The sequence below is a fragment of the Ambystoma mexicanum genome, chromosome 1p (genome assembly GCF_040938575.1).
Source record: "Ambystoma mexicanum isolate Mex_15411 chromosome 1p, UKY_AmexF1_1, whole genome shotgun sequence".
Taxonomy (NCBI): Eukaryota; Metazoa; Chordata; class Amphibia; order Caudata; family Ambystomatidae; genus Ambystoma; species Ambystoma mexicanum.
In genome coordinates, this window is record NC_090921.1 from 1,003,920,562 (window position 1) to 1,003,947,112 (window position 26,551).

The window sequence follows — 26,551 nt, forward strand, 5'->3', positions numbered from 1 at the left end:
ATCCAGGGCAGCTGCGAAACAGCTTGGGTCCGGGTGACAAACTCGCATCCTGGGCCATCTCGAAGTAGGCCGCAAATCTTCTGGAATCGTCCAAGAAGTTGATTCGACTAAATCTTCACCCTTGAGGGGTGTAGGAAAATCCTGCAACGGGTAGCCGTTAACGGGAGTAGAAACGGTGGAGCTTGAGGCTCGATTAACCGAAAAAAATGTGAAAATTCACCTGAAAAAGCGTGAAACACGCAGTAAAAGCTCGAGAGCTAAGCACGAGGACTCCCAACACTTGAACGTGCAGTAAAAATCTGAAGATGGCTGCCAGAGGCGGGGCTTAGGTAGAGGGCAGTCATTGGCTGTGGTCAGTATGACGCAGAGATCAGTGATTGGTTACTACTAGGAAAGACAGATCAGAAACTAAACTGATACTGATTTTTTCTTTACCGAGGATTCCCAGCCCGACGACGGGGAATATTCATGAGCATGTGAATCCATGCCAGACCCCATGATGGAGAAATTGTATTAGCCGCAGCAATGTAGTACATATAAAAATCGTATCAATAAATACAATACATATTAAATTGTATTCCAGGCAACCAAAAAGAACCAACCCTTCACGTAGATAAAGTGACTTGTGCTTCTCAGTGCTGATTTTGATCTCACAGAAATAAGATCATGAATAGATCCTGGAAGCTGAAGAGGTAGTCGACCACTGGAACCAAAACCGAAGATGAAGAATTTGCAGATTAAACGATTTCCAGTGACCGGAGAGCCTGCTGTGTAACTGGAGCCTGCGGTTACCCTTCCTTCCAAACAACCTGGCGACTCCCCAAACAATGACCCCGACCCAGAGCCTGGTGAGACCCACTAGACTCAAGAAAACCTGCATTTTGAGCCATCCTGTGTCATGCCGTGACCTTGTGTGGGCTGCAATACCCCAATACCCTGGGACCTCGAGCCATTGTGCAGTGCACCGTCTTGCGAATTCCGAACCTTGCTGAAACTTTGCAGGCTTCCTGCTGGACCTCCAGAGACATGGAACGAGCCAGAAAAGTTCCCTCACCAGAGTGCTGGACCTTGCAAATGACAACAATCCGACCAGCGATATTCTGTCTTCGCCTGAAAAGGCACCAAATCCACTGAGCCGCATCCCGCCGCAAAGAAATCCTTGCCTGAAGCCTTCCGTCTCTATACCGGCTGAAAAAGCCCATCCACGGTCCAGTCGTCTGTCCTCCTGACAAGGAATGCAGTGCCTGGGTTTTTGGCTACATATATGCAAGTCCTCCTGCTACAAAATCTTCTGGTGCTGAGGTACTGTGCTGGCTTGGGCATTTACTTCCACTTAAGTCTCTTGTGGTTCCTGTGTATCCTGGGGGTGTTCTGTGATTGGGAGGTCTCTCGTCCAGTTCACCCAGCCCACTGCTGGAATCCTCCTAGGGTTCCTTCTCCGAAGTCCCTGGACGCTCAACTAACTCTAAAGTAAAATGCTTACTTGTTTGAATAGTCTTCCTCAGGAACTTTGAACTTTTCCTGCAACTGAGCCCTATTTCACCCTGCCTACAGCCGGCTCCTAGACCACTAGGGTCCCTCTTTTGCTTCCGAGAGAACTGATCTACAACAATTGGGAAGGGCTGGATACTTTAAGGGGTCTGCCTTGAAAAGAAAACCCAGTGTTGAAAAGTTACTGACTATAAATGAATTAGTTGGTAACTGTAGCTCTAAGAGTGTATAGTTATAAAATGTTATTACTTACCTTAGATATGTTCTGCCATTCTGAAAAGTATATATAGGATGTACCTAACTTGAATAAGCTGTGTGCCTTCTTAAATAAGTTCTCAAAATCTTACTTTCCTTAGAAACTGTCACGCCATTCTAATAGAAAGTAGATAGGTTAACTTACTCACCTGTGAATTGGGTTCCCCTCTTCCCAAAAATAAGGCTGCCAGTTTCACTTTATTATTCCGGTTAGGATAATTGTAGGAGTGTTAACAATTGGGTTTTGCTTCCCCTGACTTGCTGTTAACCTGTCCAGAATAAGTTTGCCTAGGTCATACTTACCTTGTAGGTTGCTGATGGCTCCTTACAAAAGTATATATAGGTTTACTTACCTTGAGTATAGCTGTGTTATCCTAAAATAAGTTAGAGTTATTACTTCCCTTAGTCTGTGAACTAAAAAACAACTGTAATTGAATGATACACTGCAAGGTCCAACTGCCCTAGAATAATTATCCTGAATCAGAGTTCTAGGTTTATTCTTTTCCTGGAATACGTGTTCCACTATGCTGAAAAGTATATTGTCAGTTGACTTACTATGCGATTTCTTGCTGAGCGTCACGGTACAACTAATAGGGTCTACTACCCTGGTATTACTGAAAGTAATCTAAAAGTAACTATTGGTTTTGACTTCCCTAGAACTATTGAAGGTGTTCTAAATCATGTTATATGCTTTGGTCTGTGCACCTTCAAGCATAGTTTTGTTTTTAGAATTATAGTTATAATCAATGTGATATTACTCATTTCCCCCAAGAATTATCTGGGCCTACTTGTATTTAAATAAACCATTTATTTTTTTACAATACATAATGTTTCAGTGTTTCTTTGGACAATACCTGTATTATAATTTCTTTGTACTGAAACTACAGCCCTCTCTCCCTCCTACGATAAGCCTGGCTGCTCTGTCTATGCTACCCTGAACTCGGGTGGTACAGCCTTAAACTAAGAGTGGAGTCTTGTACTGTCTCAGTTGAATTGTTTTACTAAGCCCTTAGTTGGACTTCAGAAAAACTATCCCAACAGGAATGGGAGCAGAAGCTGTGGGATGATATGGAAAAATTGATAGCAGTGGTGAATGACACGTTGGGAGTCTTTCGGGAGAATAGGGGACCCTTGGTATCTAAATGGGAGGGTGGTGGAGTAAATACCGCTGGAGGGGATGATTTCGCCATGCTGTAGCCCTTCCTTCCAATTGACCTAGCGACTCCCCAAACGATGATCCCGAGCCTGTTGAAACCCTCAAGAAGACCTGCACCTACATATCCTGGTCGATAGAACACTGCGCCCACACCATCAAAGGTAGTCAAAAACCTGGGATTCCTAATGGACAACGCACTGACCTTAGAACCACAAGTAAACGCGATAATTAAGAAATGCTTCTTCCTCCCCCACTCAACAAAAAGAATACTACCCATCCTGTTCTTCACCCAAAAAACACTGACAATCATCGCCCTCATGTCAAGAATCGACTACGCAAACAGCCTCTACACCGGGATGCCGGATCCCTTCCTGAAGAAATTACAACGCATTCAAAATGCAGTAGCTAGACTTCTCCACAAACTATCTTTCTAGAGGAGATCACATCACGCCAGTGCTATAAATGCTACACAGGCTTCCAATCAAACAACATATGTTCAAAACAATGTGCATAACTCACAGGGCAATCAGCATCAGCGGACAGGGAGCAGAATTCCTACAAAAGAAAATAACACTCTACAAGCCAACGAGACTCCTCAGAGCAAGCAATGATATCTGCCTGGAACCAAAGTCATACGCCAAGAAAAAACTAGGGGGTTCCTCTTTCTCCCACCTGACGGCAAAAACCTGGAACAAACTGCCGAAAGGAATAAGAAACACCAAAGACCCCCCTAAAATTTAGAAAACTACTAAAAACCTGGCTTCAACACCTCAGAACCACACGGAAAACAACTGAAACAATCAAACAGGAAATGCAAAAGAACAGACTGACAGAACCCATTAGAGCCGACAAAAGGTAAATCCCACAAGAACTAGAGAGAAAATTATGGGATAGAACCGATCACAAGCAACAACCCTATCAGGACGCCAGTGCCACATTTAGTTAGAATTGTGAATTTTAGCTTGCGTCGCTTCTAGACAAGACTGAATGCTAGCTAGGGCCACTATAGATAGAATTGTGATTAGCTAGCATCACATCTGGACAGGATTGTGAATGTTAGCCAGTGCCACATTTGCATAGAATTATGGATATTGGCTGGTGTTGCATCTGGACAGGATTGTCAATGTTAGCCAGTGCCACATTTGCATAGAATTATGGATATTGGCTGGCGCTGCATCTGGTCAGGATTTTGGATGTTGGCAAGTGCTGCATTTGGATAGAACTGTAGATATTGGCTTGCGTCGCTTCTGGACAGGATTGTGAATGTTAGCCAGGGTCACATTTAGATATAATTGTAAATATTGGCTTGCGTCACATCAAGACACAATTGTAAATGTTGGATCAAGTTGCCTCTAGACAGGATTGTGAATGTTAGCCGGGGCCACGTTTAGATATAACCGTGAGAATCGAAGACCGTCACGTCTGGACGGGATTGTGAATGTTAGCCAGTGCCACATGTGGATGGAATGGTGAATGTTGGCTTGTGTCCCATCTGGACAGGATTGTGAAGATTATCCAGCGCTGCGTCCAGATAGAAATGTGGAGATATTCACTCGCCACATCCAGAAAGAACTTGAAATTGACACATACCACATCTAGATAGCAAGGCCAATAACCAACCCACTAAAAATCTCACCCTTCTGCATACACCTCTCAAACTCTAACCATACACAACCACAACCTAAGGCACACCAAACAGCACAAACGTCACTACACCGCAACAACAAAACAATCACAACAGAACAAAACCTCAACAGAACATGATGGCTACCAACCGAAAAGCACACCCAAGCTCAGCGAACGGTGCTAACCGAACAGAAGCTGCCAACAACAGCACATCACTGCTCTCTTGCACTTTTCCCCGCTCGGTCCGGCTAACCCATCCCACCCACTTTCCCTTTTTCAGATCCGCCAGGGGACCACTCCGGTGGAGATAGTGCACGGAACAAATATCCTTTAACATAACATTAATGTTAGGGAGAATTCTCAGAAATGTGCTAATTCCCCTCTACCTTAGAGACCCTCAGCTCTTTTGCTGGACTTTAGGACTTTTCATTTTTAACGTGGAGAGAATGAGGCCTTTTTCCTCACTCTCTCATGTATTTCTTTTGTGATTTGAACTCTTTCTTTTGGTTTTGGAGTCTGACAAACTCAATAGGTATCTTTTTACATTGTGGCACACAGCACGTTCAGTGCAGCGGCACAGGGAAATCTTTCAGATTTCCCCAAGGTTTAAATACCTTCTCTTGGATAAACTACTGTTTCCAAGAGCAGTGAAGTGAAATTGACTTTACTTACATGTGTAACTTTCTAGACCCAGCACACACTATTTTACAATAGGGTGCTGGAGGAGTTACTTAGTATCCCCCTTTGTCTAGTTGCTCATGTAACGTTTTTATGTTACCCTTTCTACAATTAATGGCTGGTGGTAGTGGTTTACTTTTAACTACCGTTGTGTGTTTTTACAGCAGGCTGCGTTCCCAGCTGCACTAAAGCACCCATGTGTACCCATTGTGTCATAATGCGCCCAGTCTTCTCTTTTTCTGCAATTTCTTGCTAGAAAGGTCCTTCTTGAGATTTACTCTGCGTGCCAAAACAGGTTTGATCCCTTTGTTCATTTGGTCTTTGGCGGGATTCATGAGTGAAGCCGGCCTCTGGCTCCAGAGTGTCTGGCAGGGGCAGGAAGTGAGGGAGGTGCCCGAATCTCCCTGTGCTTAATCCCCTTGGTCACAGGAATGCACCCAAAGGTGATTGGCCGGCTAGCTGTCCGGCAAGGACAGCCAACCTGCTGTGTGATTGACAGCTAGGCTGGAATGAATGGGAGAAACCGGCATCAAAGGCAACGCTTTTTGGCTTGGAAGGCAGAGTCTACCACTGGACGAAGGAATCCGAAGAAGAACTTGGAAGAGACGCCTGCTGCAACTCCTAGACCGTTGGTTTGCCCGGGGAAGCCCTACTGCTGTGCTGAAGCTCCAAATTCACCTCGTCTAGAGAAGCCCTGCAAGGACGACTTCTGCCCTTGAGATGGTGGGACCAATCAACTCCAAAGTGAACTCGTCTGGACATCCTCTCGAAACTGGCTGTGCTTCCACTGCCGCTGCTGGAACAGAAAAGCCGGGGAGAGGAACACCAGATTGGGTGCATCACTTTTAAGTCGGACTCGAGCTCCAGGAAGATTCTCCGGACTCCCAGGAAGCAGTACTGACCAAGCCTGAGCCACCTCAACAGAGTGCTGGACACCAGATGCGAGGAAAGTCTGAAGTGGTAGCCGAGAACCGCGGTGGTGCCATTTGCTGAGACTCGAGGAGCTGAAACCGTGAAGTGCTGCTGAATTGAAGTTTGCCCTTTGCTGTTGCTGACCGTCCCATTGCAGTGCAGGAGTCCCCAGAAGTCCTCCCTCTTGTCCCCACGACTGAGACCCAGGAACAATAGGACCTGCAGAGCTGCACAGGAACAGAAGCCAGCTGGAACCATTTCTTCTAACCAAAGGTACTGTACAACTAAGGGCACTTACCTCTTGTTGTGTAGCCTTACTTGTTCTCAGTTGAGACTTGTCTTGGTTGCTTCTGTAGAGTTGCTTACAGCTTTACTTCTCACAAGCCTAAACAGCTTGTGTCCCTACATAGATTCTACAAAGACTTCTAAAACAATGTGCAAGAGTTTTTACTTACCTGCAAGAAGTGCTTCAGCTCATCTAGACTTTTGCTCAATTGACATTGGCTGGCCTGGCTCCCTGAATGACTCTTCTTCCCTCTGACTGTGTGTTTTACCCTCCTTCTAGGAAAGGGTCAACTTACTTTGCATTGGGGTTTTAAAAGTACTTACCTGTTTCAGAATATTTGTGTGATCTCTTGTTTTATTCTAATAACCCTGTTTTTGACACCCTTCTCAGTATTGCTCTAAATGTACCAATGATATATTAATGTCCACAGTGTCCTAGCTATTTAAGTCACCCGAGGGTATAGGAAGTGTCTGTGTGCCATCCCAAATGGGTACTTGCTGATTTAGAGAAACTAAGAGTGTATGTTGGAGTGCATTTGTGTGTTACTGTTATATTGCACCTTCGGAAAAAGGCTTATTGAAACTGACTGTTAAATTAATAAGTGTTTAATCAAGAAACCCTGAGTGCAAGTGTTTATTTGGATAATTGTCACTGTGAATCTCTGTGTAACCACCCTACTGCTCACATTGACCCCTCTTGAGATAGGCCTGGCTGCTCAACCACACTACCAACCTGTGTAGTACAGACTTATACTAAAGGTTGGGTTCCTATTGCCAGGAGGTCAAGGTTGTTGTAGTGCACCCAAAGGGTACTGCACCACATCTTGCCTAACATGATTGTCGGGGGATGAATAGGGTACAGTTCTTATGGGGGAGCTGGACCACGGAGCATAGCAATGCTGAAGTCTATAGCACCGGAGAAGGCAAAAGATTTTAAGCCCAGGCCACGGAAGTAATGGAAATTCAAACATTGAGTGAGGTTTAGGGGGAGAGGAAAGGGAAAGGGGTTTAAAGGTTTTATAATGTTGAGTTATTGGATTTTCAGGGTGTTGGGCAGGAAATGGAATGGCACTAAATTCCAGTACATGGTGGATGGCATCAACGGTTCTACAAATTACTATCGGGTGTGAAGGGAACAGGGGCGGGAAGGTGTCAAGAGGGACAGGTTTTGGTTATGGCGGATGTAAATGTATTGTTTCATTCAACAAACTGCCAATAAAAATACTGCTTAAATTGCATAGGATGGACCGGGCAGATGACCCCCCCCTATGCTGGAAGTGAAAAAGGGGAATCAGATCCTTCTTTCACATGGTCCGGGAGTGCCCCATGGTAAAGTCCTTCTGGAATAAAGTGAGAGGGGGGAAAATGGCTGGGCTGGTGGGGGAAACTATTCCTGGTTGCCCCAAGCTGATTTTGCTAAAGATGTGGGGGGAGGACTCAGGCTTCAGCACCAGAGACACTGAATGTTTAGCCATTGTGTGGTCTCTGAAGTTTAGGCCATACTTGTATGGTTCTACTTTCATTATTCAGACAGCCCACCAACCCTTGAGATAGTTAATGCAGATGAAGGGGCAGAATCCAAAATTGATGAGATGGTCAATCGGCCTCCAAGAGTTTGATTTTACCATAGAACACAGGTCAGGGTTTAAACAACAAAATGTGGATGGTCTCTCCATAAAGGATGACCGACTGGAATAGGAGATTCATCCAGCAGTGGATTAAATCCTCCTGTCCCTTAGTCTGGGGGGACGAGTGTTAGCGAGTATTCTCATTTCTGTGCCAATTCCCTTCAACCTTAGAGACCCCCAGCTCTTTTGCTGGACTTTAGGACTTTTTAATTTTTACCCTGGAGTGAGCTAGACCTTTTTCTCACTCTCTCGTGTATTTTTGATCTGGGATTTTTGTGCTCCGAGGACAGCCAGCCAGCCAATCACCTTGGGTGCATTCCTGTAACCAAGGAGACTAAGCAGAGCGAGTTTCGGGAACCTCCCTTGCTTCCTGCCCTGCCAGACACACTGGAGCCAGAGGCAGGCTTTACCAGTGAATCCTGCCAAAGACAAAACAAACAAAAGGGACCAAACCTGGTTAGGCGAGCAGTGTAAATCTCAAGATGGACCTTACAAACAAGAAATGGTGAAAAAAGAAGACCAGGCCATTTTAACAAAATGGGCACACATTGGTGCAATACTGCAGCTGCGAATTCAGCCTGCAGTAAAAACGCACAATGGTAGGAAAATTAAACCACTGCCATCAGCCATTAATTTTAATAAGGGAGAAGGTTGACCAAGGGGATACTAAGTAACCCCCCCCCCCCCCCCCCGCATCACTCCATATAGGATGGTGTAAGAGAAAAGGGTAAGTCAAGTCAATTTCACTTTACTACTCTTGGAAACAGTAGTTTATCCAAGAGAAGGTATTTAAACCTTAGAGAAATCCAAAGGACTTCTCTGTGACACTGCACTGAGGGCGCTGTTTGTCACAATAGAAGAAGGTGATGCCTATGGAGTTTGTCAGACTCCAAAATCACAAGAAACAGAGTCCAAATCAGATAGAAATACATGAGTGGGAAAAAGGTCTCACTCTCTCCAGGATAGAAATTAAAACTCCTAAAGTCCAGCAAAAGAGCTGGGGGTCTCTAAGGTAGAAGGGAATTAACACAGAAATGAGAATTCTCCATAACACAAACTGTCATGATCTCTGCTTCCAAAAGGTCAGGGTTTTCCCAACTCCCTTGGAAGCAGATCCATAACCCAGGTTCCGAGTGCCAACCAGTCCCAATTGGGACCTTTTGGACCCAGTCCTGGCGCCAGTGGCACCAGGCTCATAAATATGCCCAGTCCCAGCGCTGGAAGCGCCGGGCTGATAATGCTTGGGTGGACTTACCTGCAGCAGACCATGCTGCTTACTTGCCTGCCAGTTGAGCCTCTGATCCTCTTCTGTTTGGAACTACATTTCCTGTTGGGTGGGGCAGGAGCCACTCCCTAGATTCAGAACACTGAAACTCTTCTGGAAAGCAGGAACTCTTTTCTTACCTAGGCGTGGCTGTGGAAGGAGACACCTAAGCACTACAGGAGGCTATTTAAACCACACCCGATGGATGAATCTTGCTTTGCGTTATTCTGCATCCTCTGCAGCAGAACGCTCATCGTGTCTTCTGCATCTGATCCTGGGCCTAAGAAAAAAGGCTTACCCATCCTGAATCCAGTCTTCAGCAACACCTATAAAGACAAGAAAGAACAGGTTAGCATTACGGTCTTCAGTGACAGCTCTTCACTTACCTGGTCCATCGGCTGTCACCAACGCCTCGCGCTGCATTCCGGCATCTGAAAGACAAAGGCTTACCTACTCTTCGTGCGCTCCGGAGGTCTTCACACTGCATTCCGGCATCTGAAAGACAAAAGCTTACCAACTCTTCGCACGCTCCGGAGGCCTTCGGCGCTGCATCCCGCATCTGAAAGACAAAACAAGGTGCGTTTAAAGACATTGGGGAACTTTAATACTCACGTGCCATTACTCCTTTCCACATCTAACCCAGTGGGTATTCCGGCACCCTGCAGCCGCTCCGAACTTGTACCTGCAAAATAAAAAGACAGTTAGAGCGCATCGTGAAGCAGGCAACAAGCGCTTACTTACGTGCTTCCAGGCGCTTCTATTCATCACACGGGCTCCATCTTCAACTCACTTCAGCCCGTCATCCGCCATCGCCGGAACCCTGTAAAACAAGAGACATCATTACTAAAGACTTTTAAAGACATTAGAATTACTCGAAACTTACCGTTCGTGCAGTAAACGACGGACAGCAGTCCTCTGAAGTCAAGAGGCCTGCTCCCCTTATCCAGTGAAGAAACTGGTTACAGCACCCTGCCCCGAGGCAGATGGAGAGCACGGCGTTCACTTACCTAAGGTGAGAGCGTTAACCTTTGGGGTTCTACAGGAGAAGAGAAAGGGAAGAAGAGAGAGACATTCAATAACCCAGTTCCTTAATCCCATATTTTCTATCTGCAGACATCTTACCCTTCGAGTCAGACATACAGTGCACAGAGGTCCAGCCCAAAGAGCCAGCCGTGTGTTACACATCACCTTTGAAGATACGGTATACGCCCAGTCAAGACCGGCGCCTCTACGGGAATCAGGTGAGCGTTACACAAACTTTGCTGGAAGACCATCCCCAAATGGCTGTACTTCTTTGCTGCTGCTGGAACCGAGTGCCAGGGGTCAAGAAATCCGTAGTCGAGTGCATCCTCTTTAAGCTGGACCAGAGCTCCAGGAAGATCCTGAGGAACATCCCGAAGAAGGACGACCCAAGCTCGAGTCACCTCACCAGAGAGCTGTACTCAAGGAGCGAAGAAAATCTATCAATTGTCCAAGATACAGGGTGGTGCCATTTACCGGTAGCTGAAACCGTGAAGTGCCACTAAATTGAAGAGAGCCCGTAGCTGCAACCAACCTCGGAACTGCTGTGCAGGAGTCCTCCAGATGTCCTCCCTCTTGTCCCCATGACCGAGGCCCAGGAACACAGGATCTGCAGAACTGCAACCAGAACAGAAGCTAGCTGGATCCTTTTCTTCAGACCCTTAGGTACTGTGTTAACTAAGGGGTACAGGTACTGCAGTTTGAAGGTTAGCGGCGGCAGCAATGGGCTTACTTCAGATCAGCAGCACTCCGTGGTTTCAGCTACCGATCAACAGCATCACTGCAGTTCTTTTGACACCTTGTGGGCTTCCCTTGCTTCTGGGGTGGAACACCCTATTGAGGTGGCTCAGGCATGGGTCATCCTGCTTCGAGATGGTCCATAGGATCTTCCTGGAGCTCAGGTTTGACTTCAAGACGATGCACTTGTTCCTGTCCCCTGGCACTCGGTTCCAGCCAGCAGGGGGAGGGGTTCCAGTCAAGTTCGTCTTGGGGTCAGTTGGTCCCACAAACCCAAGGGAAGAAGTCGTCCTTTCCGGGCTTCTCTAGTTGATACGAAATTTGGAGCTTCAGCACTGCAGCAGGGCTTCACCGGGCAAACCAACGGTCCAGGAGGGTGCAGCAAGCTTCTCTTCCAGTTTTCCTCTTCGGTTCCTGTTCAGTGGTCGACTGTCTTCTGTCCAAGCGACCTCACCACTAATACAGGTTTTTCCCATTCATTCGCAGCATAGCTGTCATACACAAGGAGGGTGGCAGCCAGCCAGCCAATCAGCTTTGGGTGCATTCCTGTAACACGGGGAGTTTCGGGAACCTCCCTCACTTCTTGCCCTGCCAGACACGCTGGAGCCAGAGGCAGGTTTCAGCACTGAAGCCTGCCAAAGAAAACAAAGGGACCAAATCTGGTTTGGCGCACAGAGTAAAACCGAAGAAAGACCTCACAAGCAAGAAATGGTGAAAAAAAGAAGACAAGCCATTTTGACAAAATGGGCCCCCATGGGTGCAATACTGCAGCTGAGGATTCAGTCTGCGGTACAAATGCACAATGGTAGGAAAATTAAACCACTGCCACCAGCCATTAAAAGTTGTGAGTGTAACATACATTTTTTTTACATGAGTAAGTAGGAAAAGGGGCTACTAAGTAACCCCCCCAATACTTCCACCCAAGATGGGCTGTACTGGACCTACATAAGAAAAACAGGTAAGTAAAGTCAATTTCACTTTACTACTCTTGGGAACAATAGTTTACCCAAGAGAAGGTGTTAAGCAAGATTGTATGTAGTAACCCTGTGGGAGACTATACATCACACTCAAAACAATGTTACCATCATTTGCAACTAAAACTAAAACAGTGCGCTATTAGCCTATATGACACAGGAAAACACACATTTCTATACATTCATCTACAAAAGTGAACACAGTGCTTCCATTTCATTGCCATCTGATAACAGTATTCACAACTGTGCTTAGTATGTTAGCAGGACAGCTATCATTATCCAGATTCAATGATTTCAGAAAATGTACAAATGCTGTCTGTATCATGCTTTTGTCAGAACATAAAAGAAAGGACCAGCGTAAGCCCTGTTCAACATGCTCTAGGATTGAGATAGCACTCGCAAAATGTGTTATTCTTGAGGTATTTAACGCTGGACAATGACACAGAAGATCGTAAAGCGATTCCACTACATTAGGATTTGTACAAAATCTACAAAAATGTGCAGCATTGGGTATCTTTTCTTCTGGTCTGTACTGGTTTTATGGCCCACAAATCAAAGTGCGCTCTTAAAAAAGCTGATCTAAATGCCACAGACAGTGATTTCAAAAGATACGATTCTATCATTTTGACTTTTCTGGGCCAATATCTGAATTTGCAAATCTGGTGAAATTTTAAACATTGTGTTCTTGAAGCTATCCAGTCACATTGATAAATTAATGTTTTTGCTTTTTCTGGATTTGTTACCAGCATGTCAATTGATATACTAGCATCACCCAGAATTGTCAAGATTTTCTCTACCCATCTCTTAGAAAACTTTATTACATGAGGAGAACATATAATTTGCAATCACTTTCAACATATTTGTGTGCCGAGTTACAACCATGCACTTTCGAAATAAGGCAAAAAGTCACCACAAGTAAAGAGCATTAAGGGAAATCAAACCCAATTCATAACGTAACCACACCCCCGGTACGCACTGTGGCAAGTGCAAAACTGATCTCCAAAATTTGGTTTCCATTCCATCAAAATGTGGTGCTTGTCAACTCGGTAGAGTTTCTGTACCATATAGGATTGTGGGAATAGTTTTCAAATTCCAAAAAATGATTGCTGATTTTATCGTGAACTTGCCATATCGATGCAATAAGATTTTTGCCTGAGAGATGGCTGTGTTCAATTTCTACTCCATGCTCTCTGCCTGGCCCTTTGGATTAATTACGCCTTCAAAGGTCATTCCCAAATAGATATACTTGCTGACTACTTCAAGTTTAGTTTGCTTTATAGTCGAAGTATATGTGTTCCGATTACTCTTGTTAGCGGAGTATGTCACTATTTGTGTTGATTTTTTTATTGATTCATCTCCAAATACGAATTGAAAGCACAAAGCAGATTTTGCAGCCTCACCAGGGTTTTAGAGATGAGGACTATATCGTCTGCATATTTTAGATTTGTAATTATTTTACCATTAAGTAACGGTGAGTCGGATGTTATGTGCAAAAAAGAATACTGGAGATCTTGTATAAAATAGTTGAAGATTGCTGATGGCAATAAACAGCCTTGCTCGAGTCCACGAGCTGTCCTGATTGGAGCGGATAGTAATCCTTCCAATGTAAGACGAATACGGATGGAGGTATCCGAGTGAAAGGCATGAATGATGTCCTGTAATGCTGGTGGACACCGATCTCTCTAACTTGGCCATGAGGAAAACATGGGAGATGGTGTCAAAGGCTGCGTGTAAATCTACAAAGGCAAAGAACACCGATTGTTTGGTTGTATGACATTGCGTTTTTATGGCATTTGTTCCTAATCCTGCAACGAAACCTGTTTGTTGTGGGTCTCTCAACCCGAGCGACTTTGTCCAAGCATTAAATTTGCATAGTATTAGTTTTGCAAAAAGCTTGCCCGGCGCATCTAATAGTGCAATGGAGCGATAGTTTTTCGGATCAGTGCGGTCGCCTCGTTTATATATATAGGCACAATAATAGATGTTTTCAAAGATGCCAGTAGCATGCGTCTTGCCATAATTTCCTTAAAGATTATAAAAAGGATTTTTGCCCAATACTGCGGATCCTCTTTAAACAGGGCATTATGCAGGCCATCAGGGCCCGCCGCTCTTGAAGAGCTTAGTTTTTTGATTAGTTCTTCTAAGATCTCTAGCGAGTATTCAATTGACCATTTTGATGTTGTTTGTCTTACATAATCAGCTGGTTTGAATTCACTATCCTTAAACAAGGCTGTGCAATGAGCCACCCACTGCTGTTCTTGTACAGCGCTTGTTTGCGCATTCGCTTGGCTCAAATCCGCTCGATAATTAAGGAGCCTCCAGATCTCTGCCAAATATTTACTCCCTATGGCCTACAGCATTTGTTCACTGTCACGTTGGAAAACCAGAGATCGTCGGCCACGTATCCAATTAAGATATTTACATTTAGCTGATCTCAATACTTGAATGGGATTACTTAAATTTGCAGCCATTATTAACCTTCTTTCTGTGCGATAGTCAGCTTTTCGAAGTTTAATTTCGGGATCAAAGGTATGAGTATTAATGCTGTTACTTTGCGATGGAATAATCGTATTCTTAAATGGTTCTAACAGATCTGTATAATGAATCGGAGCATGCGAGTTTGCATTGATATTAACGGACCGTGAAAACTTCAACAATTTGGTTTGTGACCACTTGAGTCGTGTTTTTTTTATCATTAGTGGCCACCTGCTGCATCATCCACTCGCGCTTCAATTTCACTGTCATCCATTGGATGTGCAACGATAGTAAATGGTGGTCGCTTTGTGTTTGAGGAATTACTTCAAAGGAGCGAGTTTTGTCAAACAACTTCTGATCTACATACATGTAGTCGATCGTACTCCTACTTGTTTCTCGATACCAAGTGTGTTTTGATGGCATATCTCCTTCCACTGCTCCATTTAGCATACACAAATTTGTATCACTCATGAAGTTAGTCCACATGGACACATCTTTAGCCTTATGTTTAGATGTAGTAGATAAACAATCAAGATTTAAATCCCCAGCTATGACGGTGTCAGTGATTCCCACAGTCATAGTTATCAAATCCAACAGTCTTGCCAATCCTTGATAAAATGCCAAATCCACTGGGTTACGATATATGTTTACCAATGCAATGGCATGTTGCAGACATGTTATTTTCACCAGGCAGGAGGACCAGTCGTCCCATGTCGGAGTCTCAGTAAACCATGTCTCATGGAGAGCAATTATGTCATTGTTCTGGAAAAAAAATTATGGAAGCTTGCAAACGACACTGCCCTCGAGAGTTCCAACTTGCCACCCTAAAAGAGGGTGGCTGAGGGACTGTTGATGGTTATACTGTCAAGGTCAGAGCCACCCTGGGACAAACCTCATTGCGGGAGCCCAGTAGATCTTATCTTGTGATTTAAACACTTCTGCTCTCAGCGCTAATCGCTCTGGGTCCTGTGCAATCAAAAACCCCATTTCAAACAGTGTCATTTTTGATTTCCATATGGAGTTTAAGACTACTCCCGATGGTATCCATAATCTCACAATTGAGGTGACTGTATCTGAGAGATATTCTACCTGTGCAATGTCGCGGGACACAATGTCTTGTTTTACAGTACCTTACAATGAAGAAAAAGAGGCAGCTGATGACTTCTGTTCCTTGCAGTTCCTGCAGATCTCGCTGTTCCTACGCCTCAGTCGTGGGGACAAGAGAGGGACAAGAGGGAGGACGTCAGGGGACTCCTGCACTGCACTTGAACAGTCAAAAGCTTGCAACTGGCAAACTTCAATTTCAGTGGCTGTAAGTAACACACACAATCTGGTGTCCCTCTCCCTGGTTGTACGGTTTGCTGCAGCACTCTGAGGAAAATGCAACCAGTTCCGAGATAGGTGTCCAGGTGGCTTACTGTTGAGTTGATTGGTCCCATCAACTCAAAGGGAGAAGTCGTCCTTGCAGGGGTTTCTCTGTCGAGGTGAACTTGGCGATTCAGATCTGCAGCAGGGCTTCACCGGGCAAACCAACGGTCCAGGAGTTGCAGCAGCCATCCTCTTCAAGCTTGCCTTCAGTTCTTTCTAACCAGGGGTCGACTCTGCCTTGCAAGCAAAGTGACTCGCCTTTTATTCAGTTCTCTCCCATTCATTCCAGTCAAGCAGCCACTCAGCCGGACAGTCAGCCAGCCAATCAGCAGAGAGTGCATTTGGTTCTCCTAGGAGACTAAGCACAGGGAATTTCAGGCACCTCCCCCACTTCCTGCCTACCCCAGAAACTCAGGTGCCCGATGCGGTCTTCACTCCTAAAGCTCGCCAAAGGCGAATGAACAAAGAGACCAAACTATGTTTGGCGCGCAGAGACAAACTCTAGAAGGACCTTTCCACAAAGAAATGGCGAAAAAAGAAGATCGGGACCCGTTTTTACAGAGGGGGCTCAGACGCCATCTTGAAAAACATGGCTCCCGCGATTTGACGTTACTGGAGCTACGAATAGTTCACGGTCGGGAAAAATCATGGTAGTTCATTGTAAAACCACTGCCACCAGCCATTGTGAGAGGAAAGGATAACATTTGACTGCTACAGGAGTATCTAGACATGGGATACTAAGTTACCCCTGCAGCACTCTATTGTAAGATAGGGTGTGCTGGGTCTAGGAATTTAAAAGACTAGTAATTGTTTGTATCAATTTCACTTTACTTACTCTGGGAAACAGTAGTTTATCCCAGAGAAGGTATTTAAACCTTGGGAAAGCCTGAAAGGCTTCCCTTTGCCACTGCACTGATGGTGCTGTGTCACACAAACGAAAAGATGCCGCCTATGGTGTTGTTTAAACTCCATAACCAAAGAAAGTATGTATGAAGCACCTCTAAAGAGTGTCTACTTGATCTGCCGCGTTTCTGAGAAAGCATATTGAAGTGTATTTTTATTGTTGCACATTGCCCTTTTTAAAGAATGCTTATTTAAAACTGAACGTTAAATAAATACATAATTATTTTACGAGAAAACCTTGAGTCTAAGTGTTATTTGAAGACTTGTATGTGCGGATTTAGATGCGACAGCTCACATTTACCCTCTTGAGATAAGTCTGGCTGCTCACTCTACCAATTTGTGTAGTACAGACCTATACCAATAGGTGGGTTACCAAATACCAAGAGGACAAGACTGCTGTAGTCTCTCACAGGGTTACTGCATACAATCTTGCCTAACACACTGGGCAAAAAGAGACTGGCAAAGGAGTGGGGCACCTCAATATCTCCTAGTTTCCAGCACTGGCTGGAGGAAATGCACTACTGTTCTGAGCTTGAGAAAAGGGTATACAGAGAAAGGGGATGCACCCCAGAGGTTTCAAGAAATGTGGACGAAATGGTTGGAGATGGGATAGGCTCTTGCGGAGGAGGGGGGGGGGGGGAGTGAGATTGGGACCCGGGGATAAATGGGGAGGGGGAGGCAGGATGTTGGGGAATGTCGGTTTCTGGGAACGGGAAGATAGGAGGAAAGGTGGGTAAGGGGGAGAAGAGACGGGGACGTGGAGGGGACGAAAGGGACATGTAATACTTGACCTGTGGTTGCAAAAGGTTTCATCTTTTGTATTTGAAGTTGGTGAAGAAAATTAATACAATTGTTTCATTTAAAAAAAACATTTAAAAAATAACTTTTTACCTGTTAATGTAACTTTTTCTTAAGACAAAAGGGAAACTGTTTCCCAGTACTGATAGTCTAAAGTACTGATCAGTTTCCCCATGACACCATTACCAAAAGGCCAGGGGAGTGAAGCTGAAGGCTTCACTTACCTTTCAAAAAAAGTCAGGACAGGTTAAAAAGCAAAAAGTTTGGGGGACCATATTATATGGAGGGAAAGCGGCATCTTTCCTAACACAGATCATTCTACCTTCATTCTGAAAGAGCGCTGGGGGGGGGGGGGGGGGTGGCCTCAAGAAGCCACACATATTCTGGATTAACTAGGGTTCTTCTGCCAGCTATAATTCTCAGAGGACATATTCAGCTTCTGCCCTTTAACCTTCTGTAGGACACTACTTGACAAATACCACTCTATGGAGTGACTCAAGGCAGCCAGCAATACATTCAGAATAGTCATTGTTCACTGACTTGTTTCTATCACCAAGGGGGGACATTTGTCAAATAATGCTGCACAAGCAGGTCAGAAGGGAATAAAATATGTCTTACCTGCATAGAATTTTGCTTTTAAAAGTAAAAGGATGCTGAAAGATGTAGAGTAAAAAGGAAAATCCTACAAACATACATTTTATTTATGAGGTAACGTTAGGCTGAAAAGCTCGAGCACAGAGGCAGGCTCCAAAATCTGAAAAAAGACTGCTCCATCTGCAACCTTGGTGCTTCATGGGATGTTGAAGTTCTCTTCAAGTGGCAGTGTTCTACTTGAATCTTTGTACGATAGCCTGCATCATTGATTTAGCTATTGCATTGTTAAAGTTGAAGATTATTATAAAGCAACACAAACCAAGCTTTGTGGGCTGAAATTCTGAATGTATTGTTCATGTTTAGCAAATATGGTTTCGAGATGTTTTAATTACCAACATATAAAACTCCATTTATAGCCAAATTCTTCAGAGAACCCGAATACAAATATTTTCAGTGTTTACAAATTTTAATGTAGATTCTAGGATTTGCAAATAGGAGATGCCATTCTTTACACCTTAGATATCCTTACTCTTACCTTCTGAGAAGCTCCATTTAGAAGGCCTCTGTCCCACAAGGCCTTGTTTCCCGTTGGATCTTCGTCCACCTCATCGTTGATGTTGGGGGGTAATCTCACCTAGGATGGGAAAGAAATGCATAGGGGATGAATATCGGACCATATCCATAAACTAGAAGGTACTACAAAACTAGCAGCTGTAAAATGACATGCATTACTCATCGTAATAGCATTTCTGATTATCATATCTGCTTAGATTCACATGCTGTGCATATGGTCCGACATCCAGTGGTAACCGCAGAGTATTGCATCTTGTCTTTCGGGGACAGAAAGGGGACGTCGGCATAGGCGCGTCTAACACTATCCCTATCGTGACGTGTAGTGTAGTGTACCCAAAATCCCTCACGCGCCGAGGTCCCTCCGATTGTATTTTTTCTGCCATGAGGGAGCCCAAGGCTATTGTGAGAGTACATAAAGAGAGAGTGGGGAGGCAGGATGGGCACATGCGTATCTAAGCAGATACAATCACCAGAACTGCTATTACGGTGAGTGATGCATGTCTTCTGATGCTTATTAATCTGCTTAGAATCACATGCTGTGCATGGACTAACGAGCAGTACCTGGAGTTGGGTTATGAGAAGGAACAGTAGTGAAAAGATGTCTTAATACTGCTTGTCCCACCTGAAAATCAGATCTAGAACGAGTGTCTAGGCAATAGTGTTTTGTAAAGGTGTGTACTGAACTCTAGGTTGCTGCTTTGCAAATGGACTCATGGGGAACATTTGCAATGAATGCTATGGATGCCCCAGTGCCTCGGGTAGAGTGTGCTCTAGGCTTGAAGGGCAGTTCTCTCTTAGCGAGAGTATACCAGTGTGATGCATTTGACAATCCACCTTGAGATAGCTGCTTTAGAGACAGGATCCCCTTCTCTACCAGCTTCCACTGAAACGAAAAACTGGTCAGTCTTCCTCAGTGGTTTCGTTCTTTCCAGGTAAAACATGACTGCCCTGAGCACATCTAGTTTTTGTAGGGTTCTTTCGGCCATGCTAGTGGGATTCTGGTAGAAAGTGGGTAGTTCGATTGATTGGTTCACATGGAACTTCGAGATGAATTTAGGCGCGAATCTGGCATGAGTGCGCAGAACCAGCTTATCCCTGTGGACTGTAACAAAAGGGTCTAGAACTGAAAGGGCCTGTAGTTCGCTAACCCTTCTAATAGAAGTCATAGCTACTAGGAAGGCCGTCTTAGAAGGAAGGTCTTTTAGACTTGCTTTATGCATTGGTTCAAACGGAGACCCGATGAGTCTGGTCAAAACCACATTTAGATCCCACCCGGGAAGCTGGGTTAGAAATAGGGGGCGGGGGGTTGAATTCTCTTAACCCCTTCCATAAAACCCTTAATAACAGGCATTTTCCACCACAGCACTTTCTGTTGTGACGTAGTGTAGGCTGATGGAGCAGTTAGATGAACCTTTAGGGTATTAAAAGCCAAACTTAAGTCTAACAAACGAGTTAGGTACAACACAACGTGGGTAGGCGAGCAGTCAATGGGATTGACGCCCTGGTTTTACACCAGATGACAAAGCGTTTCCACTTACTGGAATAGCAATAACAAGTGTTAGGTTTTCTAGCCTCCCCGAGTATGTCCATGCATCTCTGAGGGAGTTGAGGGTGTCCAAACTCTATGACCTCAAGAGCCAGCCAGCTAAGTTCAGAGTTTGCGGGCATGGGTGTAGCGTCTCCCCTCTGTTGGTGGGGGGATGGGGACATTTCCATTCGATGCGCGAACCAGGGTTGGCGGGCCCACATGGGGGGGGGGGATGGGGGGGATCAAAATCATGGTAAGTGGTTCCTGGTGCATCATGTGCACTATCTTGTTGAGTACGGGAGTCGGGGGAGGGTTCTGGGGGGGCAGGGGCAGTTAAGCTTAGACAAATTTCCCTGACCATGTCATCCAGAGTCTGTTCCCCTTGGAGTGGTTCTGGGGGTACCTGGAGGAGTAGTCTTGGCATTGGGCGTTCTCCTGAGTCTCAAACAGGTCGATCTCTGGGAAGCCCCATTCTCAAAAGACGTTGGAAACGATGTCTTCGTGCAGACGCCATTCGTATTCTACAGGCAGTGGGAAATCTCTGCTGAGCACGCCCGCTAGAAGACCGAGATCTCCTGGAACGTGTTGTTACAGTAGGAACATCTTGTGTTTGAGAGCCCACATCCAAATGTTCTGGGACAGCTTGGATAGCACCGAAGAGTGTGTGCCCCCGTTTGTTTAGGTAATACATGGCCGTGGTGCTGTCTGTCAGGACCAGGACTGCCCTGTAGCTGTGTCTGAAAGGTCTTCAGTGCTTCGAATACCGCTAGCAGCTCCAACAGATTTATATGGTTGGACGCTACTTGTGGGGACAAAACTCCATGTGCTGTCTGCTGAAGCAGGTGAGCCCCCCCCAACACAGATGCGTCTGTCGTGAGAGTGGCTTCTTCTGCAAGGGTGGTCAAAGTCTTCCCCCTTCAAGAGGTTTTCTATCAACCACCACTGCAGAGAGAATGAGGGCTGGCGAGACAACTACCAGATCTACCCATTGTACGCTGGTCTGACACCACTGGCTGTTGAGCCACTCTTGCATGGGACGCATGTGCAGCCGCGCGTGGGGAACTAAGATAATGCATATCGCCATCATACCTAGCAAGCGCGTGGCATTGCATACTGCCACTTCCCGACTGGCAACATGTTGAGGGATCTGAAAGCATGTTCTGAACCCTCTCGGAGGGGAAGACGAGTCCATCCTTTGTCCGAATCAAAGCCCCTAGAAATTACTTGACTGGGGTCTAGGCTGGATTTCTTCTAGTCTCGTTGATGGAGAATCCCAGACTGAATAGGAGGTCTATTGTCTTCCGAGTATTCACTAGGCACAGTTCTTAAGAGTTCCCGGTTATGAGCCAGTCGTCGAGGTAAGAGTAAACAGGGATGCGCAGGTGTGCTGCTGCTACTGCCAGGACCTTCGTAAACACCCTTGGCGCTGAGGCAATGCCGAAGGGGAGTACTTTGAATTGATAATGCCTATCCTCCATCATGAACCTTAAATATTTTCTGTGCGCTGGCAACATTGAAATATGAAAGTATGCATCTTTTATGTCCAATGTTGCCACATAATCCCCCTGTTTCAACAGTGGCATTACTTCTTGAAGGGTTACCATACGAAACGTTTGCGGTTTGACAAATTTGTTCACTCGGCGCAAGTCTAATAGGGTGCATGGTGCGGTCCTTTTTGGGTACAAGGAAGTACACTGAATAAATACCCTTGTTTACCTGAAGAATATGGACGGCTTCTATGGCGTCCTTTCCCAGAAGTGCCTCTACTTCTGGAATTAGGATTTGCAGATTGTCAGGCGTCGTGCTCTGGGTAGTCTGAATTGTGGGCAAGGTGGGGTCTGGGGGGTCAGGCAAATTCCACACAGACCCATGGGCGACCGTTTTTAGAACAGAGTGGTCTGATGTAATCCCCTCCCATGCCGAAAGGAAAGATGTTAAGCGCCCCCCCGACCGGGGTGACATGGGAGGAGACCTGGATCAGTAGGTCATTTCTGACCAGAGGCTGTGGCTCCCCTGGAGTTGGGCCTCTGCCTTTGCCGCACCGCTGACCCCTAGGTGGATAGTTGGCAGGGGTGCTGGATGCTTGTCCTGAGTTCCAGGTGTTTCCCGTATTGTATGTTTTGTGCGGAACAGGATTGGCCTTGAAAAAAACGACGGGAACCGCTTCCCCTCTGGGGGGAGGGTTTTTGTGCGATTTGTTGAAGGGACTCAAGAGTCTCATGCTCTTTTTTGGCAGTCTCTAGAGCATTGTCGACTGCTTTACCAAAGAAATTAGACTCCTCAAAAGGATTAATAAGGGCTGCTTAGGACTCCGGCTTGAAGCCAGAGTTTTGGAGCCAAGCGTGCCGTTTGAGCAGACTGCCCTGAGCTAGGGACCTTCCTGCCGTCTCTGCAGTATTGTAGTGTCTTCAATGCACAGTGCACAGCACGTGAGAACTAATTGTGCATCTGCATGAGAAGTAGGCGCGAGACTGAAATAAAAAAGGGTTCCAGCTTGGAATACGGGAGACGGTTGAAAGGAAGGAGAGAGAAGACGCTCGCAGTTCATGTCCCCTTATATATTTCCTCCATTAACTGTCACTGTTACTTCATTGGCGACGAGGATCACCGAATCCATTGTGGCCGTTGAGAGGGATCTCCGGCCGCAAGTGAGGTAGGAGCGACCCGCTGCCCATTCGCACTGCCTCTCGTCTTTCTGCTGATATTTACTTCTCCCTGTGCCCGCCGTATATACATTTCGCTGTTCGCGACTTCCGTCATTTTTCGAGTGGCGGCGCAGCCTAGCGTCTAAGCAGGCACAGACGTTGAACGATCCTGTTGGCTGCCACAAAGGGGAGGTACACTGAAGAAGGCTGGTCCCACCGCCGAGCCTAGACCGATTTACAATAAAGAGGGCGTCAGCCCCAATAAAGATATTTCATTGGTCTGTTGTCGACCTGCGCAATCTAACGTCGAAGCTCTTACAGACGTCTAAGTTTCTCGCTGGATGCTGAGTGTGAAAGACATAAAAGAAGGCGTACCCGCCGGCAAGATTCCATGCCGAAGAAAGTCTGACAGGAACAGCTGCTAGTTTACTCGTTACATGCTGAATGTGAAAGCTACAAAAGGAGGCGTACCCGCCGGCAAGATTCCATGCCAAGTTTTACATGTCTGAAAGGGACAGCTGCTACCAAAGAACGCCAAGGCGTGTGAAGACAATGAGGAAACTTACACTGCGCTTGCACGTGTACAAACAGGACACATACCTCACCAAATAAAAATACCCATCACACAATAACATACTCAACTATTGCCAGTGACATATTCACTGTTCCACCTATTTATATTTTCCCAATTATTCAATAAATAAAGTTCTAGCTGGCTAGTGTATTGTGGTGACAATCCTCACAAATCCTCCTGCTCATCCTTTTCCCAGTAAATCATTAAAGGATAACATACAGAAATCAACATGGCAATGCAGGGGGTTCAACCTCCTCACATGTTTCTGCCAGAGGTAGGAGAACCAATCCTTCCGTGGAAACGTTGGCTCAAAGCATTTGAGCATTATGCACATGTCTGTGGAGCGACCCACAGCATTGACAGGAAGAAATCGTTACTGTTGCACTGTTTAGGTCCTGCTGGACAGGAGAAATATGAGGATCTCCCAGATCTTTTAGAGGAAGAGATAGGGGACATGAACGAATATGAGGTAGCCATCACTAAACTTAAACACTACGGCAAGAAAGTTAGTACCATACTCGAGCGATGTAAGTTTGGCAAGCGGATCCAGGAACAAGATGAAACTGTAGAGCAATATGTCACTGCCCTGAGGAAGTTGGCCCGTAATTGCAAATTCAATATGCAACTCGAGGAAAGGATCAGAGATCAATTCATGCTCGAATGCAGGAGCAGTAAAGTCAGAGAGAAACTCTGGTCTGAAAACGATCCCTCACTTGATGTAGTTTTAGGGCTAGCTAAAGAAGTCGAGCACACAGAAACGTGTGCACTAACCTTGGAAAGCAGAGTGAAAGACATCAATTAAACCATCAATCAGTTCTGTACAGTCTGACCAAGATGACGAAATAGGAGTAATAAGGGATGGAAGAAAGAAATTGACGTTTAATTTCAACACTCTCCAACGCAGAAGTCCTGGGACATCGGATATGTACAGAAATCGTGCACCAGTAAAGGGGCCCGATAGAGTAGAAATGAGAAGGCCTGATCGATTTGAGACAAGCAGAACCTCCACTAGAGGTGGAGAAAATCAATACTAAGGACAAACTTCTCGGAGTGGAAGGGGAAGACCCAAAGAGGATGCTATAGGTGTGGCAGTCCATCCCATTGGGAGAATAGTAAAATATTTCCAGCCCTGAAAATTATCTGCAGGTGGTGTGGCGGTAAAGGCCATCTTGCAAAGTGTTTGTAGGAACCGTCAAAGTGAAGATTCTACCTCTAACTGGATTGGAGACAATGGGGGAGAAGAGGAATGTGTATTCATGGTCTCTGATGAAGGCCACAGGTTGAAAGTCCCAGAGCAAAGAAATTGTGGCCCGGAATATCTACATGAAGTTGATGGGAAGCCTAGAGCTTATGGTGGAGCTAGAATAGACCTAATTGGATGGTTTATGGCCACCATAGAATTCAAGGACAGACAAGCAAGTGGTCGCATTTATGTCTCAAAGAATGGGGAGACTGCCTTGCTTAGTTTGACTCACCAGGAGCTGCTGAAAGTACGTTTGGACCCTAATGCCAATGACACAGTGCATCAAGTTGATGGAGAGAGCAATGAGAATATTCAGAAGTTTAAGGATGAAATATTCAAAGACAATGTAATAGGTTTTTTAAAAGGGTTTTCACATCGCATATTACTAAAGTCAGGCTCCAAACCAGTTGCCCAAAAACTTTGGAATGTGCCTCTAGCTCTCAGGAGTGAAGTTAAGGAAGAATTACAGAAGTTGGAGAACCATTGCATTATCAAGAGGATCGACGCTGCCGAGTGGGTTTCACCGATGGTGGTGGTGAGAAAACCTACAGGGAAAGTAAGATTGTGTGTGGACATGAGAATTGAACAAATGCGCGATCCCAGATAGGCATCCCTTGCCTAACATACAGGAACTTATATCGACGTTGGGGCCTGCAAGGGTATTCTCTACTTTGGATCTCACTGCCGCTTACCACCAGGTAAAATTACATGATGACTCCAAACATCTGATGGCTTTTATAACGCCTGAAGGCCTTAACAATTTCAAAGAATGCCTTTTGGCCTGATCTCGGCTGCTTCAGCTTTTGAGAGAGTGATGCAGAGGATCCTAGGAGAAGAAGAAGGGGTCATATTCTTTCAAGACGATGTATTGGTCTATGCCAATGAGCGAAATGAGCATAATTTGAGACTGAATAGAGTACTCAAGAAACTACATCAGGCGGGAGTGGTGCTAAGTAAAGTCAAATCTAAAATAGACAGAAGAGAGATCGAGTATTTGGGGCACGTAATTTCTAGAGAAGGAATCACACCGAAGAAGGATTTAGCTGACTCCATCAGATTGATGATTGTGCCAAGTAACAAGGAGCAACTCAGGACTTTCCTGGGCATGGCGGAATACTAAGCCAAGTTCATAGAAAACTACTCTGACCACACAGTAGAGTTGAGAAGTTTGTTGAGAACGAAAAGGACATTTATGTGGAACAATGAATGTGAAAAGGCCTGATCCTTTCATTAAATTCAGTTTCATTAAAGAAGCCCTAGCTAAGGCTCCAGCTCTCCAAAGCTTTGCGAGAGGAAGGAAAACTAATTACAACTGATGCGAGTGAAGTGGGGCTCGGAGCATCGTTATCACAATACCATGATGGGAAAGAATCAGTAATTGCTTTTGCATCCAGACTCCTCAAAGGAGCAGAAAAGAATTATGCCACAATTGAGAAGGAGGCACTAGCAATCAAATGGGCCACAGAAAAATTTAGGAGTTTTGTGTGGGGAGTACAGTTCAACATACACAGACCATAAGCCACTAGTAGAAATCTTCAACACCAAGGGTCTTGATAAGGTCTCCAGCAGGATCAGGAGATGGGTGTCTAGACTCCAAGAGTTCAACTTCAGAGTGACATATATTCCAGGATCAAAAAACGTTACAGCGGACTGTCTATCATGTCTGGCTGATATTGATGATGTCTATGACGATGCCGAGGAACAGGAACTTGTTTGTGAAGTATCAGACCATGCTACATCTGAACAAGAGTGGAGTGATGAGATGGAGAAAGACGTAGTACTGACGGAAGTTATGAAGAACTTCGAAGAAGGAAAATGGAGGA

At 45.3% G+C, this 26,551-nt stretch overlaps 1 protein-coding gene across 3 annotated transcripts in view; it reads right to left on the reverse strand.

Annotated features, from left to right (window-relative positions):
* The window catches only part of SF3B3 (splicing factor 3b subunit 3), a 702,426-nt gene that overhangs the window by 50,393 nt on the left and 625,482 nt on the right, over positions 1-26,551 (reverse strand). For all 3 annotated transcript variants that reach the window (XM_069654935.1, XM_069654943.1, XM_069654952.1), the window contains exon 23: positions 18,701-18,799. In XM_069654935.1, coding sequence (XP_069511036.1) covers positions 18,701-18,799 — 99 coding nt within the window. The remainder of the gene's footprint in view (positions 1-18,700; positions 18,800-26,551) is intronic.